Consider the following 17,888-nt stretch of genomic DNA (forward strand, 5'->3'; position numbering starts at 1 on the left):
GGAGATCCTAGGTGACTAAGCCGCTTCTTCTCCCTTTGCAGACCCTCTGGTTTTTCTCCAGAAAGGAATGGCCTCAGAGAGGAGATAGTAGCCGAGTCTTACAGGAGGGAAATCCGGGTCTGCTGCTCATCGGGAACACCGACCCTTCCTTACAGGAGGCTCCCATAAAGGTACAGACTGCCGGAGGCCGCTGCCGACGCTATGCCAAGCCAGAGGGGCACTGGGAGGGGATCCTGCAAGCCTGAGGCTGGAAAGGACTAAAAAGACCCTCACGGGGAGCAGTACACGGTCCCACGCCCCGGACCATCGCTCCTTCGTTGCGCGAGTTTCTCCCGCTTAGTGGGGTCAGGCGCTAAGAGAACGATTTTGCCGCTTGGCCTCGTGGGAGATGTAGTCTTTCATGAGGCAGGGCTAGAAGGGCCTTCTACAAAACTTTGGCAGGAGAAGAAGAAAACACGATGCGTATGAGAATCCAAAAGATCTTCAAGCTCACACAAACTCTAAATACACTTTTTCCCCGTTCCTTAGCCTCGGGCAGTCTCCAGAGCGCTTCCAACTCCAGCCCACCTCCAATGTCCCATGTTCCTCCGCTCTGTTCGGGCCGATCTAGCTCTCTCCCGCTCGCTCGCCTCTCCGCAGCACTGTCCAATCATAGGTGCGTTCCTGGGAGTTCCCGGCGTGCCTTGCGGTTGCGATGGCTGTCTCCGGCAGGCGAGGTGCTGAGCTCCTTCGAACAGTGTTAGGGGTTTGGCCGCCGGGTCCCGACGCCGCGAGGGAATGGGTGACTCGGCTCCCCTTGCTCTTGGGCAGTCAGCAGAGGTGCGTCTCCTGTGTCTCGGGCCCGGCCTTCTCTGGTCCCCGCCTGGCCTCGGCTTCTCGCCCTAATGGCCAGAGCTCAGCCCTGGACTGCTTCCTCGGACTCTCTCAGCCAGACAGCTCGTTGAATTTTCGCGTCCCCGCCGTGTCCATGCACAGAGGTAAAGGGCCCAGATAGATTTGTCTGGGATTGTCACTGTTTTAGCACAGAAAGTCCCGTGTCGGGGAAACCCCTCAGTCTCTGGGGATACCGTCTTTGGCTCTGTATTACAGAAAACGATCTTGAGGCCCCGAGAGATAGAAGCGAGCAGTGAAGGATCTCATAGGAAAGAGATACTAGGTTCTAAGAGTTTTCGAGCCAGAGGGAACCGATCTGGTCACAACCACAGACGTTCACAAAGAGCAGGAGATTGAAGGGCCACAGGCATGGAAGAGTTGTGGCTCTCTGTCCTCACATGGGGAGCAAGCTTGACCCACCTACTTGTCAAGACACTGAATTACAGTTGGCCCTTGAACAACTCGGGGCAGAGGTGTTAGGGGTGCAGAACCCATGCAATCGAAAATCCTCATATAATTTATTGTGGGCCCTCCGTATATGCAGCTCCTCCGTATCCACGAATCCCATCTGAGGATTCAACCATAGTTGTTCAAGGGCCATAGTACACATTTAGTGAAGAATAAAAAAACAAAATAACCTGCGTATAAGTGGACCAACACAGTTCAAACCCATGTTGCTCAAGGGTCAACTGTACACCTGGAAATAGCACCCTCTATTCTTCAAGTAGCATAGACTAAAGGCTGAACACAAAAACTGGTAATTACGATGCAGTGTCATGAGGAGCAATTACAGAAAGACTGAGAAAGCTTGCAGAGCCTTCATTGTACTCTTAGTAGGGTAAGATAGAGCTGGAGGGATTTCTGGCTTTATCTGGTATAGAGATACTTTCACACATGTACATACATTTACTGGGCACAACTACACAATACGATTCCACAAGATTATTGAGTATTAAGTGCCAGGCATTGTGCTGAGTGGTTTCACACAATTGCCAATGGTCAAAAGAAGGTTATACAGTAAGTAGTCATCAATACCATTTCTGTTTTACATATGAGAAAACTAAGGGGCTTAGAGCAGTTAGAGAACTTGATAAAGGCATATAAACAACGTAATGGACAAACTGAATCTCAAAGCCAGGTCTCGGCTTCAACCTGATGCATGAATCTCGTATCCATATTCCCTTTGTGGATGCGTAGGACCAAGTACCTGACAGGGGATCCATGTTGCACTACCTCTCATTCCCCTCCCATTCCCACACACAGATGAGCAGGATCTCCTCTTGGTCCATCGCCCCGACATGCCTGAGAACCCCCGAGTCCTACGAGCAGTCCTCCTGGGTGCCCCGAATGCAGGAAAGTCAACCCTCTCCAACCAGCTGCTGGGCCGAAAAGTATGCTGCATCCCTGACACCCCCGACCCTTTCATTTCTCACTTCTTACTGTGCCTTCGTGGATTGTCCTAGAGGGATCTGGGACCTCACTTGGGACTTCTTTGTTCCTGGCAGGTGTTCCCTGTCTCCCAGAAGGTGCACACCACTCGCAGCCAAGCTCTGGGGGTCATCACAGAGAAAGAGACCCAGGTGGTGGGTACTTGCAATGGATGTCCAGCAAACAGGACAGAGGTTGAAGCTAAGAGGGTCTCACTTACTGTTAGACCTGAAGAAAATGATGCTTAGGCTCACTGCTCTGAGGGAAGGGGGCTCCTCTTCCTTTTAGGCCTGTGCAGTTCTCTCTCTACCTTCCCCCTTTGGCATCTAGTCAGAAAGGTCTCACTGCCTCTTTACTGCTTCCTAATCTTCCAGATATTCACAGTTGTTCTCTTTCTCCTGGATCCTGTCTAGAATTAAAGCAAGGCTGGAGGGTAAAAATTGGCCAAGAAGTGGGGGCAGGCTCCTGACATCAAGGGTGGGTGACCTTTCACTACCCAGCCATAATCTTTCCTCCTGGGGTCGGGGGTCTGGGCATCTCTTTTTCCTGATTTTAGATTCTACTTGACACACCTGGCCTCATCAGCCCTGCTAAACAGAAAAGGTAATATCTAGGGAAACAGGGAGTTGTAGGGGGAAAAGGTGTTGAAGAGGGAGTGGGGAGATTGCATCATAGGGGCTGGAAAACCCCCTTATCACACCCCATCCCTCCTCAGGAGGGCATCACTCCCAAGACCCTTCCTGATCTATGTATGTCTGTCCCTTAGGCACCATCTGGAGCTCTCTTTGTTGGAAGATCCATGGAAGAGCATGGAATCTGCTGATCTGGGTTAGGCTCAGGATGGGAAACTGAAGCCCAATTTACATGGTCATGGCCTCTCATTGCTGATAGTTTGGGGGGAATGGGGGTTGGCCAGATCCCATACCCTGGAAGTTTTGGGGGTTAGGGGGAATGAGTGGTTATAACCTTGTCCTCCCTACACTGCCAACTGCCAGTTGTGGTTCTTGTGGATGTCTCGGACAAGTGGACTCGGAACCAGCTTAGTCCCCAGGTGCTCCAGTGCTTGACCCAGTTCTCCCAAGTCCCCAGCATCCTTGTCATGAACAAGGTGAGCACCACCTACCTGAGGAAGGGGTCTACTTAAAGGGTCCCGTCTCACTGACCACAGCCCTCTGCCCGTCCCCCACCCCCAGGTTGATTGCCTGAAGCAGAAGTCAGTTCTGCTGGAGCTTACAGCAGCCCTCACTGAGGGTGTGGTCAATGGCAAGAAGCTCAAAATGAGGCAGGCTGTCCGCTCGCAGCCGGGCAACCATTGCTCCAGCCCAGCAGCTAAGGGCCCAAACACACTGTCTGTGGGAGACCCTCAGCGGATTGGCTGGCCCCACTTCCAGGAGATCTTCATGTTGTCAGCCCTAAGCCAGGAGGATGTGAAAACACTAAAGGTCAGTTGGCCTTGACCATAGCCTGGCCCTTGGTTTCCACCATGTGAAGACAAGCCTCAGAGTTCCTCCTCTTGGAAGTGAGAGTGAGAGGAAAGTCCTGCTTGGGACTGAGATGCCTACCTACGCCCTCTGTGCCCATAGCAATACCTCCTGGCACAGGCCCGGCCAGGGCCCTGGGAGTTCCACAGTGGAGTCCTCACCAGCCAGACGCCTGAGGAGATCTGCGCCAACATGATCCGAGAGAAGCTCCTGGAGTACCTGCCCCAGGAGGTGCCCTACAACGTGCAGCAGGTGCAGGCGCAGTTAGGGGTCATGGGGCTCTCCATCAGGCACACACCCGGAGCAGACAGCTGGGTCTCGAAGAGGGCGGGGTAGGGGCCTGCCTGACCAGTCACGGTGTCTCCCTGTGCAGAAGACGGTAATGTGGGAGGAAGGGCCAGACGGGAAGCTGATGATTGAGCAGAAGCTTCTGGTGCCCAAAGAATCTCACATGGTAAGCAGGGCCGGGCTTGGAGGGGGGACCAATACTCTGTTAGGCAGGGGTTCTTCCCTGACTGCTTGGGAGCTCTGAGAGCAGGCTCACGTCCCTGTCTTTTACCCCACCCTCAGAGGATCCTGATCGGTCCGAAAGGGCACCTGATCTCCCAGGTGGCACAGGAGGTGGGCCGCGACCTCATGAACATCTTCCTCTGTGAAGTTCAGCTCCGCCTGTCTGTGAAACTCCTCAAGTGACCACCCTCTGATAGCTTTCCCAAGGCATCCCTGCCCAGGCTGCTGGCGGGAGCCACTGACCAGAGCTGCCCTTACCTGGGGCCTGCAGGGCCTGGAGCCGGGCCTGGACAGTGACTGGGTGGCTAGCCGAGCATGCACAGCCCCTGCCCGGCCATGCCTCCTGCTGGAGGAAGGAATCTGCCTTAGCCTGGTTCCCACGTGGTTCCTCTGCCTGGGCCTGTAGCTACTTAGGTCTTAGAAGCTGGCCCTTTGGTGTGGGAGCACTTCTGCCACCTGGCATTGGGCCGAGTTTCTTCCTGAGTTGTTAGCAGGGAGATCTTTCCCCTCTCCCCTCAGTTCGTACACCTTGCAGCTGTGTAAGGACCCACGTGTCCTGAGTGAGATAGTGCCTCCCACCTGCTCCTCAAGTCCTTGATCCCTCTCTCCAATCTCGGATGCTAATAAAGTTGAAAGACAAGCAGCATTCTGGGTCTCATCTTTATTTCTTTAGAACAGGAAAGAGAAAACGTACCCATTCCCTCCACCCCTACCCCATTGTCTGAGCTGGAGTCTCCCTCCCTTCAGTAGGCTGCTCCAGGGTCCCGAGCAATCTTCTTGGCACGTTTTCTGGGTGCAGCAAAAGAACCGTTACCATTACTAAACTCAGTAATGGTAACGGTTTCCTCGCCACCCCCAAGTGCCCTGGTGGTCGGCAGGCTGTGATAGGCTGAGCAGTGAGAACGGTGGGCTTGCAGCAACCCCTGGCCTCTTCATCAGCCTCCAGAGCTGGGAGTACCCGGACTAGTACATCATCTATACTGTAGTGTCTCATCACAAACTTACAGTATATGATGATATCCCAGCCAGGGCCCTGCAGGAGGCACAGGGAGCATGGCTTGAAGAGCACTGTGGCAGAGAGAGCCAGGCACTGGGGGCACAGCAGGACAGGTCAGGGATGGACACAGCTCCCCACTCCCTGGCCGGCATCTCCTTGATCCTGTGGTCAAGGGCAGCCTGAAGGGGACTGATCCAAAGAGCCCTTCAGAGCTAGGGTCTGTTGAGATGTCCTTAGGGACCCAGTGCCGGAGGTTAACAAGCCAGAGGTCACATAATGAAGCGGAAAATTTCCTCTGGTCAGACCAACAAGCAGACAGACCCAGAGGAGGAACACTTACCTGGGGCTGGAACTGCAGACTAAGGCCTTTGGAAGTAGGGAAACCCTGTCCCTCCTGCCTCTCCACTCGAGCTGCTCACTTTTAATCCACCAGCTGGCCCCTCCCCTTGGGCGGGGCACTTTCCCGGGTTCTGGAAGGCCCTGCCTCTTAACCCTTTCCCTGCTAGACTCCTTGGACTGAGGGTCACTGGCCCTTCTCCATTAGGCCCTTTGTCACATACTCTTTGCAATTTTTTTTTCCCCTCCCCCAGTACGCGGGCCTCTCACTGTTGTGGCCTCTCCCGTTGCGGAGTACAGGCTCTGGACGCGCAGGCTCAGCGGCCATGGCTCACGGGCCCAGCCGCTCCGCGGCATGTGGGATCCTCCCGGACCGGGTCACGAACCCGTGTCCCCTGCATCGGCAGATGAACTCTCAACCACTGCGCCACCAGGGAAGCCCTGTCACATACTCTTTTATGGACCTTGCTAAGCCTGCTAGGCTTGGGCCTGGCTGAAGGAAAAACAGCCTCACCCCAGACATCCTGCAGGGCTTAATTGCTGGTCAGAACCCTGGGGAGGTGGTGGTGGTTGTTTTTGGTGGTGGGAATGTTAGTTTGAATCTCTATAAGGCAGGGAGGGTCCTGACAGCTGGATCTTGGGGCAAGCGCTGACCTAAATTTCAGTCCCCCGGCCCTTGTCTATGTTGCTGAACCCAAGGAGGCCGGACCCTTTGCCCACCTCTGCCAGGGCAAGGTCCTCTAGGGGGAGGGGTCCTCTGCCGGAACATTTGAGGGTGGCTGGCTGAGTCCCAAGCTCACGTGGGAGCCAGCTTAGGAAAGGGTAGGGGCTGTTCGTCAGAGCTCAAGGCCCCCAGAGTGAGAGCCCGGCAGTATTAGGTTCTCTGCCTCTGGGAAAGGTGAGACTTGGAGTAGAGACTCCTCAAAGCAGGGCCTCTGCTCCTTGGACCCCCATTCTGGGGAACACGTCTGCTTTTCTGCTCCCTCCCCTTCTCCTCTCCTAGACCATCTGGTGTGTATTCTGGGAAGCAGTTACACCCCCCTCTGCAGGGGCAGATGAGGCCAGGATGGGGAGTGAGGGGAGAGACCCAAACTTCTTTCGGTTCCTTGGAGGTGTTTTATCTCCTGCCGTCGCAGAGGCTTGACACATGCTCTTGACTCTGTTTGATGATCTTCCCTCCTTTCTTGTCTAGTTAACTCTTATTCCCTCTCTTCAGATCTCTAAGTGTCTCTTCTGCAGGGAAGTTTTTCCTGGCTAGTTAAATCCCCCTGTTATGGGCTCGTTTATTTGTGTGATTATTCACATTAAGCAAATAATCACGAGGGCCTGGTTTATTCACCATTGTATCTCTACCACAGAGCAGTGACTAAACAGGCATTCACGTCGGATGACTGATGTGATGTGGGGGAGGGGAGAGACTTTGACCTGGGGAGGCAGACTGACAAAGATGTGGCTCTCTCAGGCAAGCCATTTTCTTGGACCATCCATGTTTGCCTTTGTAAACAGGAGCAATAACAGTCCCCAGTTCGCAGAGCTGTGAGAGCTAGGTGATGAGCTGCCGGTAAAGCACTTAGCACTTAGCCCACAGAAGGGGTTAAACAAATTAATGCCTACTTCACCCGCTTCCCACAGGGGCTCACTGAAGGCCACAGGTGAGGCCTGTTGCTTCTTTTTAATTAATTAATTTATTTATTTATTTTTGGCTGCATTGGGCCTTCGTTGCTGTGCGTGGGCTTTCTCTGGTTGTGGTGAGCGGGGGCTACTCTTCGTTGCAGTATGCGGGCTTCTCATCGCAGTGGCTTCTCTTGTTGCGGAGCCCGGGCTCTAGGCACATGGATTCTAGAGCACAGGCTCAGTAGTTGTGGCTCACAGGCTTAGTTGCTCTGCGGCACGTGGGATCTTCCTGGACCAGGGTTCGAACCCGTATCCCCTGCATTGGCAGGCGGATTCTTAATCACTGCGCCACCAGGGAGGTCCCGAGACCTGTTGTTGAACATCTGAGAACTCATGAAATACTCTTGAAAGCAGCTGGAGGCCATAGAGAAAGCCCAGGATTAGAGGTAACAGGCCTGGAGTGACAGTCCCGACTCCATTGCATCCAGCTCTGTGCCTCTGGGCCAAGTGCTCTCTGCTTCAGTCTCCTCAAATGTAAAATGGGCGCTGTCCAACCTACCTCAAGCAGTGGTTACAAGGATTATGGGAGCACTCATGTCAAACACCCAGATCAGAGCCCAGCGTGCATGAACCAATGTCAGTTTCCTTCTCTCCTTTCCTGTTTCACTCTCTTGCTGTGTGACTGGGGGCAAATGCCACTGTTCTGAGCTTTGGTGATAATACGTATCTTACCAAGTTGTAAGAATTAAGTGAGAAATGTGGGTGAGAAGCCTTTATAGACCCAGGTGCTCTAACCCAGTGAGGAATTATCCTTGTCTACTCCTGCCTCCCTGCGACCCCCTTTCCTGTCCTGTGACCCCACAGATAGTCCAGGCTCCTTTCCCAGAGTAAAGCCTTCATGCACTAGGGCCAAATTCATGCCACTCGCTGGCTAGGTTTCCACTTAGACCCTGGGGGCCAAGTCCAGGGGTGAGCATGGACAGAACTCAGGGGTCCTGGAGGTAGAGGAGAAATATCTCCACCAGCCAGAGATCTTGTGACTGTGGCCTCAAGCTGGGTGGAGGAGCCTGCGCTCAGGGTGTGGGCTGAAGGAGAGCCTGAGCCTGGGCGGGGTGGTCTGGGGACCCTGATTAGCAGACTTAGGGCTATCAGGGTAGGGGCCCTTTTGCTTATCAGGAGCTTGCAGGGGCCACAGTAGAACCTGAGGACACTTCATGCTGAGGGCGGTCTCCTGGATGGCTGCTTTTCCATCCTTCTCCCTCCTTAGAACCCTGAGGGGAGTTAGGTTGGGAGTACTTCTCCCTTTCTGCAGGTCACATGGAGACGCTGCCCCTTGCCTGGCAGCCAGCCTGGGGTTGGGGGACACAATCCCAGTCCTTGGGAGAAGGCTTATATGCTCACAGCTTTTGCTTCAGACTAGGAGCTTCATGGCTCTCCTGAGACTGGGGTGGGCTTGTCCGGGACCTTATCCTTCCAAAGTCTGATTCCAGTCCCTGCCACTGCAGCTTTAAACGTTTGACTCTTATTTTGTCCTTCTTTGGATGAAGTCCTTAAACCATGTGCTGAGTGATGAAATTAAGGACAGTAAGATCTGCAAGTTTCCTTCAAAAGCATGAAGTTCAAGTCCCTCCTTTATATAAGAGAGGAAACTGAGGCCCAGAGGAGGGGAGGATATATCATCCAAAGCCTCAGGGTTCCCTCCACCTCTGAGAATCAGGGAACCCATGACCCTATGAGGAATAGGAAGGCAGCAGCAGGTACCCACAGGTACACAGACATACAGAGTCACACACAGATACACATACACAACACACATGTATGATGTCTGCATAGACCTATAACACACGGAGATACACATCAAAAAAACCGGACTCAGCTAGTAAAATTACTCTTAATTTTCTCTTGGTTGTTTTACTAAGTTTCACGAAGTCGGCAGTTTTGTACAAAGATAAAAGAAGGCCGAAAAATACGGTCTTTCAATGTCTCACTCACAGCACAGTTAGCAGCAAAACTCATCTTGGAACCAAGGACTTTAAGAAGTTCTGGGAAGCTCTCGCTCTCCTGTTTTGCTTTAGATGCAGGGGACTCAAAGCAAGAGGCTGTTGTGGTTCTAGGAGCTTAACAGGTGTTAGCAAGAAAGGCTGGAAAACTGATCTAATCCTTACTCTCCGTGTGGTAGATTGGGGCTTGCGACCTGGGGCTTCGTCAGAGATTACGCTGGCGAGCGCCTTTCCTCCCAGCTTGGTGTCCTCATGACTGGCCTGTGAAGCCTCTCCTAACCCTCCCTGACACTTGCCCCTGTGTCTAGGCTTGGACCTTCCTTGTTCTCCTTATCACACTGTGAGAATTCATCTGATCCCTTATCTGTCCCCAGCGGCTCCATGAGCAGGCACCTTGTCGGATTCTTCTCTATGGCCCCAGCACCCTTCATGGGCCTTATCCTGGGAGATGCTCAGAGAAAGCCTTACACTGAACAGATGCCTTGCAGACAGTGACCAGCGTGTACTCACGTTCTCAACACATCCCCTTACACGCTCTATTCCTGTTGGCCCCATGAGCAAGGGCACGAAATGAGCAATGAACTCAGGTGCTGCGGGTCATAGCAATGGCTTCTCTGGGGGCCTTGCCAACGTCCATCAGTTTCCGAAAGATGACTGCATGCCAATTTTATAACAGAAACTGAAGCTCTGGGAGGAAACTCATGACCCTGGGTCACACAGTAACCAGGAAAAGAGGCAAGACTACAGCTCTGCTCTCTAAACTCCAGATCCCAAGCTCTGTGCACAAAGCTGCTATGAAATGAGGTTGATCTTGTGTGTGTCTCTGTGGGGCCTTAGAAAGTTTCAGAGGCAATGGAATCAGACCCGAGCTTTGCCACCTACCAGTAATGTGATTCTGACCACAACGCTTGCTTCATCTCTCTGAGCCTTGGTCTCCTCGTCTCTAAAATGGGGCTGACCTCGGGAAGACTCAGTGAAAGTGTACGTGGGAAGCTCCCAATGGAGTCGGGATTCCCTCCTTGCTCCTGCTTCCTCAGATACTCCCACCCGTCTCACCCCTTTTTAAGCCTCTTCCACACCTGCTCTTGGCCAACTGCAACCCAGCAACAATGCTCTGCATCCTCTGACCTCCTGCGGCTCACGAGCCAGGCCCTCGTATGGAGCTCACACGCCCTGGAATCACAGGCCAGGCCCTCTGAGGCTTGAACCAGCGCCTCAGCCTGTACAGTTCAGGAGTCACGCCTTAGAGTTCTTGCTTTTTTTCCAGACCACCGGCCCGGGATAGACTCAGAGCCAGAAGGGAAAAGCATGGCTTTGGACCTGTCAGAGCCCGGGCTCTATCACAGCTGGCCGAGTGGGCCTGGGCCCTGCCTGCTCTTGGAGCGCCGGCTTCCTTATCAGTAAAATGGGCTTAAAATGCCATCTTTTTCATGATTGTGGTACAGATGAAATGAGACGGTAGAGGTGACAGTTTCTAACTTAGGGACTGGCTCATATGTAACAGGAGCTCAGCAAATGCCAGGCTCCTTCCCTTCTGGCTTTGCCATGGGCTTTTCCTACTCATCCTCCCCGGGGCGGAGAGGGGTGGGGCGTGTGCTCACTCAAATACCTGCCAGGTGTGCGTGGGAGCGCACACCTGCCCAGGCTCATATTGAGGCAGAAATAGAAACTTTCCAACCCACACCTTCCTAGATCTGTTCATCAGCTCCCAGTTCCTGTTCTCTTGGTCAGCCCCCATGTCCAGACTCGGGCCATGCCCGCTCCCATCTCCTGGCACAGCCCTGAAGGTAGCTGTTAGGTAGGAAAGGATCTCCAGGGAGTCTGGGTGTCCCTCCCTCCTCAAATCCTTCCCGCCATCAGCCGGGCTTTACCTCCCTCCCTCCCTGCCAGGACAACCTGTCTGCTTCACAGCTGCTGTGAAAGAGATAGGCAGCCTGGATTATCAGGCCAGAAGAGGCTCCTCCAGACAGTCCTCTGCCTCCACCCCCACCCCAGGCAAAGGTTCCAGGGTGCTTAACCCCCTCTGTGCTGGGCCCTCAGCCCTTCCTGAGGCTGGTTCCAGGCTCAGGGAACGAGGCCTTGTTCTCCCCACTCTCGGAGTCCATTGGCTTTAACACAGGTGCTGATGCCTCAGCCTCCCTCCAGATCATTGCCCCTTCCCCGCCTCCAGCATCCTTCAAGCCTCTTTCAGCAAGACCCTTGCCTTTTCCCAGGCCCCTCTGGTCGTCTCCTCTGGCTAGCCACTGTCCCTGACGCTAAGGCGAACCGGGACCATATCCTACTTAGGTCCTAGTGCGGCCACCCAGGCCTCCATTTCCTGAAAATCAACAGGAAGTAGTGAAAAGAGCAGGAGCCTCAGAGTCTGGGCATCTGGCTTGCAGTCCTGGTTCCGGCTCAGACCCTGTGTGACCTCGGGTAAGTTTCTCCACTTCCGTGAGCCTCAGTTATTTCATAAAATGGAGGGCAGTAGCTCTTTTCACAGGTTGACTCAGGGATTAAATGAGTACAACATATACATCATTTTAGTAATCAGTTGGAAAATAAAATTAAAATCTGAAAAAAAGAAAAGAAATGCCTATATGTATATGTATAGCTGATTCACTTTGTTATAAAGCAGAGACTAACACACTACTGTAAAGCAATTATACTCCAATAAAGCTGTTAAAAAAAAAAAGAAATGCCTGCAAGAGGGCTTTATAAGCCAGCTACCAAGCAAATCATACCAGCTCCTACATGCTAAGCGCTCATGAAATGTCATGTTTGATGCGAACCTGAGCTATGTCATTTAGTCCTTATAATAACCCTCACTATAGACGGCCCCAGGCTCAATCCTTGAACCTCTTCTCTTTACACCTGCACTCATTCCTTCGTTGATCTCATCTCGTCCCATGGCTTTAAATACTGTCTACACACCGGTGACTCCCTAATCCATGTGTCCAGGCCAGACCTCTCCCCAAAACTAACTTGTAAAGTGAACCTCCTAGTTGGCAAATTTCTCTAATAGGCACCTTAGACTTAACATGTCCAAAACCGAGGTCCCTGATCCCACCTCAAATCTGCTCCTTCAACTGTTTTTCCCATTTCAGTAAATAGCAGCTCCATTCTTCCAGATCAGCCAAAAAGCCTTGGAGGCAACTTATCCTTTTTTTTTTCAACTTTTAAAAATACTTTATTGAGGGCTTCCCTGGTGGCGCAGTGGTTGAGAGTCCGCCTGCCGATGCAGGGGACGCGGGTTCGTGCCCCGGTCTGGGAGGATCCCACATGCCGCGGAGCGGCTGGGCCCGTGAACCATGGCCGCTGGGCCTGCGCGTCTGGAGCCTGTGCTCCGCAACGGGAGAGGTCACAGCAGTGAGAGGCCCGCGTAACGCAAAAAAAAAAAAAAAAAAAAAATACTTTATTGAGGTATGATTGACCATAAAGTGCACGTATTAAAAATGCACAATTTGATAAGTTTGGAATATATATACACCCACTGAGACAAGTTATTCTTTTTTCGCTTTTTAAAATTTAGTTATTCGTTTTTATTTTTGGCTGTGTTGGGTTTTCGTTGCTGTGCGTGGGCTTTCTCTAGTTGCGGCGAGTGGAGTCTACTCTTTGTTGTGGTGCATGGACTTCTCATTGTCGTGGCTTCTCTTGTTGCGGAGCATGGGCTCTAGGCGTGCAGGCTCAGTAGCTGTGGCTCGCGGGCTTTAGAGCGCAGGCTCAGTAGTTATGGCGCACGGGCTTAGTTGCTCTGTGGCATGTGGGATCTTCCCGGGCCAGGGCTCGAACCTGTGTCCCCTTCATTAGCACACGGATTCTTAACCACTGCGCCACCAGGGAAGCCCGACAATTTATTCTTGAATTAACTTTTTACCGAAGTACAATATATATGTGTGTATATATATATATATATATATATATATATATATATATATATTCAAAAAATGGGGAATTCCTGGTGGTCCAGTAGTTAGGACTCTGAGCCCTGGTCAGGGAACTAAGATCCCGCAAGCTGCGTGGCACCAAAAAAAAGGAAAAGAAAGAAAAAAGAAAAAACCCCACCAAACTCATAAGTGAATTATCACCAAGTGAACACACCCAAGTAAGAACCACCCAGGTCAAGAAACACCACCTTCCCAGGTGCATCCTCTCTCTCTAACCCGCCTCTTTCTCTCCAAAGGTGACTTCTATCCTGCCTTCTAATACCGTAGATTAGCTTTGCGTGCTTTTTTGGATGTTGTATAACGGAACGACGTACTGTGTATCATTTTAGCTCAACATTATGTTTGCAAGACTCATTCAAGTTGTTGTATGGATCAGTAATTGGTTTATTTTCATTACTGCACAGTATTCAATTTCATGAAAACACTACACTTTATTCATTCTACCATTAGTAAACATTTGGATTGTTTGAGTTTGGGGGCCGTTATTCATAATGCTGCCAAGAAGATTCTTTTTTTTACCACGCTGCCACGAGCCATGGCAGTGAAAGCCCAGAATCCCAACCACTAGGCCACCAGGGAACTCCCATTATTCTTGTACATACATGTGTGTGTATCTCTGCTGGGCGTGGAATGGTTGGGTCAAAGGGCATGCTTATGTTCAGGTGTAGGTACTATATTCCGTCAAACAGGTTTTCAAAGTGGTTGTACTGACATTTCTTCCAGCTGTGTGTGAAATTTCCAGTTGCTCCACATCCTCCCCTACACTTGGTATTGTTACTCTTTTCCATTTTAGTCATTCTGGTGCATGTGCAGTGATATCTGTTCTGGTCAGAATTTGGACTTCCCTGATGACTAATGAAGTTATGCATGCTATTCCCATTATCCATTGCTATGTAACAAATCATCCCCAAACTTAGAAGCTTAAACAACAGTCCTTTTCCTACTTTGCACAGTTTTGGAAGTCAGGATTTCAGGAGGTCTGCTGTGCAGAACTGGCTTGGGGTTTCTCATGCAGATGAAGTCAGATGGGGGCTGGGAGAGCTGGGAGCTGGCCGGGCATCCCTCTCTCTTCATGTAGCTCAGGGCCTATCCATGTGGTCTGCCTGCTTGGGCTTCCTCACAGCACAGTCAGACTGCTTACACAGTGGCTGAAGAATTAAAGACAGACTATTCCAGCAAATAAAGTGGAAGATGCATTGTCTTCTATGAGCTAGCCTTGGAAGTCATATACTATCACTTCTGCCGTATTCTATTGACCTAAATAGCCACAAAAGTCCACTCAGTTTCAAGGGGAAGGGGGCATAGTCTCCACCTCTAATTGGAAGGACTGTCAAAGTCACACTGTAAGAGGGACATCTAGAATAGAAAATATTGTTGCCACTGTCTTTGCCACTATCTTTGCCATACATGTTTTCATGCATCTATTGGCCATTCTGTGCAGTGCTTGAGCCATCATTTCTCTTTTTCTTTTGGGTTATCTGTCTTTTCCCTTCTTGATTTGCAAAGTATATTCTGAGTGCTACATTTTCCCCCCAGATATATGTATTATAAATATCTTTTCCCATGATTCTGAGGCTTGCCTTCTCATATTCTCCATGGGTCCTTGTGTGTGAGTGTGTGTGTGTGCTTATTAATTGAAATTTTTATTGAGGCAATTGTGGATTCACATGCAGTTGTCAGAAATAATATGCAGAGGTCCCTTCCACACTTTGCCCAGTTTCTCCACTGGTGACGTTTTGCAAAACTGTAGAGTAATATCATAACCACAGCCAAATATCACAGGATGTTGACATTGATATAATTTACCAATTTTATTCAGATTTCCTGTTTTGCTTGTGCTCACTTATGTAAGTGTATTAAGTTCTACACAATTTCATCACGTGTGTATGTACATGTATCCACCACGATAAAGTTACTGAACAGTTCCAGTACAAGGATCCCTGATGTTTATAACCACACCCACCCCTGTTCCTACCGCTGGCAGCCACTAATCTGTTCTCCATTTCTAAAATTTTGTCATTTCAAAAATGTTATATATAACTCACACTCATTAGGATGGCTACTACCAAAAAAAAAAAAAAAAGAGAGAGAGAGAGAAAGAAAGAAAGGGAGAAAGAAAGAAAAGAACAAGTGAGAATGGTGAGAATGTGGAGAAATTGGAACACTTGTACACTGTTGGTAGGTGGTGGGTATATAAAATCGTGCAGCTGCTGTGGAAAAAAATATAGTTCCTCAAAAAATTAGAAATAGGGGTTCCCTGGTAGTCCAGTGGTTAGGACTCGGAGCTTTCACTGCTGAGGGCCCGAGTTCAATCCCTGGTGGCGGGGGGGGGTGGGGGGGTGGGGGGGGTGGGGGGGGTGGGGGGGTGGGGGGTGGGGACGGTGGGGGGGGGTGGGTGGTGGGTGGGGGAGGATGGAGTGGGGGGGGACAAAACAAAACAAAACAAAAACAATAGCTAAAACATGGAAGCAATCCAAGTGTCCATTAACAGATGAATGGATAAGCAAAATGTGGTGAATATATACAATGGGATGTTATTCAGCATTGAGGATGTTATACTAAGTGAAAGGAGCCAGTCACAAAAAGGCAAATATTTTATGATTTCACTTATGTGAGGAATGTATAGTAGTGAAATGCATAGAAACAGAAAGTAGGTCGTTGGTTGCCAGGGACCAGGGACAAGGAAGAATGGGGAGTTACTGTTGAATGGGTAGAGTTTCAGTTTTACAAAATACAAAGAGTTCTGGGAGATGGATGGTGGTGATGGTTACATAATAATATAAATGTACTTACTACCACTGAAATGTAGGCTTCAGATTGGTTAAGATGGTAAATTTTATGTTATGTGTAATTTACCACAATTAAAAATAAAAGTTATATAATTGGAATCATATATGTAGTATGTAACATTTTGGTACTGATCTTTTTTGCTCAGTATAATTCCCTGGAGATTAGTATGTCTTTTGATAAACAGATATTCTTGATTATTTTTATTATTTTTGGCCACACCTCGAGACTTGCGGGACCTTAGTTCCCTGACCAGGGATTGAACCCAGGCCACTGCAGTGAAAGTGCCAAGTCCTAACCACTGGACCGTCAGGGAATTTCTGCTCTTATAGTTATTGAGTTTTGACTTGTTTAAAAAACTTTTTTGATTATCCTAAGGTCATGAAGATATTCTGTTATTTTCTATATGTTTTACGGTTTTACTTTTAACATTTAGATCCACAACCCATCTGGAAGTGATTTCATGTACAGTGTGAGGTTCAAGGTCAAGAACCATCCCCACCCCCCCAGATATCCAGTATCGTTTATTGAAAAGACTGTCTTTTCCCCACAGTTCTGCATTGCCACTTTTGTCATAAAACAAGTGTGGGTCTTTTTCTGGACTTTCTGTTCTATTCCATTGGTCTACCAAGTGCCAGTATCACACTGTCTTGATTACTAAAACTTTAAAAGTCTTGACATCTGATAGTTCGAATCTTCCGACTTTAGTCTTTTTCAAGCTTGTCTTGCTTATTCTTGGTCCTTTGGCATTTCCCCATAACTTCAGAATTAGTCTGTCAATTAAAAATCTCTTGGGATTTTGATTGGTATTATATTGAACCTATAGACCAATTTGGGAGAAATTATATCTTTGCAATACTGAATCTGTTTGTTTTTTTGGCCGCACTGTGTGGCATGCAGGATCTTAGTTCCCCGACCAGAGATCAAACCCGTGCCCCCTGCAGTGGAAGTGCTGGACCACCAGGGAAGTCCCTGTAATACTGTCTTTACATTCATGAACATGGCATACTGAGGGCATTTTCTTTCCCCTCTTTTTCTCTTATACCCAATGTCAGCAACTCTGGTTAGTTCAAAATAGATCCAGAATCTGAGTGCTTCTCACCAGCCCCCATTGGTCCAAGTCACCATCATATTTCACCTGTATTATTGCAATACAGGTAAGAAGCAACTGTCCCTCTCCATTCTATTTTCAGCAGAGCATTAAGAGTGACGTTCGTATTGTGTTGTGTTTCTATTATTGATTTGTGGGAGCTCTTTTTATTTACTTATTTATTGCCACACCAGCCGCTCGTGGGATCTTAGTTCCCTGACTAGGGACCGAACCAGGGCCCACGACACTGGAATCGCAGAGTCCTAACCATTGGACTGCCAGGGAAGTCCCTGGGAGCTCTTTTTAAATGAGATGCAAGCCCTTTGTTAGAAACGCATACTGTAAATGTTTTTTCTGACTATGCTTGCCTTCTCACTTTAAGTTTCTTTTGATGAACAGAGACTTATTTTGATGGTCTAATTTCTTTATGGTTAGTGCTTTATTTTTGTTGTTTTTGTCCTAAGAAATCTTGCCTGTGCGAAGGTCACAGAAACATTTCCCTGTTGTCTTATAAGCATTATGGTTTGATTTTTTACATTAGATCTATGATCCATCTCAAACTAGTTTTTGTATCAATATATGGAATGAGGTAGGGCTTGTGACTCAATTTTTTTCTTATTTATTTATGTATTTTTGCTGCGCAGCATGTGGGATCTTAGTTCCCCAACCAGGGATTGAATCCTCGCCCCCTGCGTTGGAAGCTCGGAGTCTTAATCACTGGACCACCAGGGAAGTCCCAATTTTTTTCTCATTTAGACTCAGTTGTTCCACCATTTCTGGAAAAGATTTTCCTGCCTCCCTTGGATTGTCTCAGTGCCTAGAATGATCTTTTTACATGTGTCAGAT

At 49.5% G+C, this 17,888-nt stretch overlaps 1 protein-coding gene across 1 annotated transcript; it reads left to right on the forward strand.

The window, feature by feature from the left end:
- The first annotated feature begins 691 nt into the window (after positions 1–691).
- On the forward strand, positions 692–4,932 carry ERAL1 (Era like 12S mitochondrial rRNA chaperone 1). Its single transcript, XM_059998103.1, has 10 exons — positions 692–977; positions 2,137–2,264; positions 2,379–2,456; positions 2,858–2,904; positions 3,068–3,129; positions 3,297–3,409; positions 3,495–3,743; positions 3,885–4,034; positions 4,156–4,236; positions 4,353–4,932. The coding sequence occupies exons 1-10, from the start codon at positions 695–697 to the stop codon at positions 4,473–4,475; spliced, it is 1,314 nt and encodes a 437-aa protein (XP_059854086.1). The 5' UTR covers positions 692–694; the 3' UTR covers positions 4,476–4,932.
- Positions 4,933–17,888: the final 12,956 nt, after the last annotated feature.

This window comes from Delphinus delphis, chromosome 19 (genome assembly GCF_949987515.2).
Source record: "Delphinus delphis chromosome 19, mDelDel1.2, whole genome shotgun sequence".
NCBI lineage: Eukaryota > Metazoa > Chordata > Mammalia > Artiodactyla > Delphinidae > Delphinus > Delphinus delphis.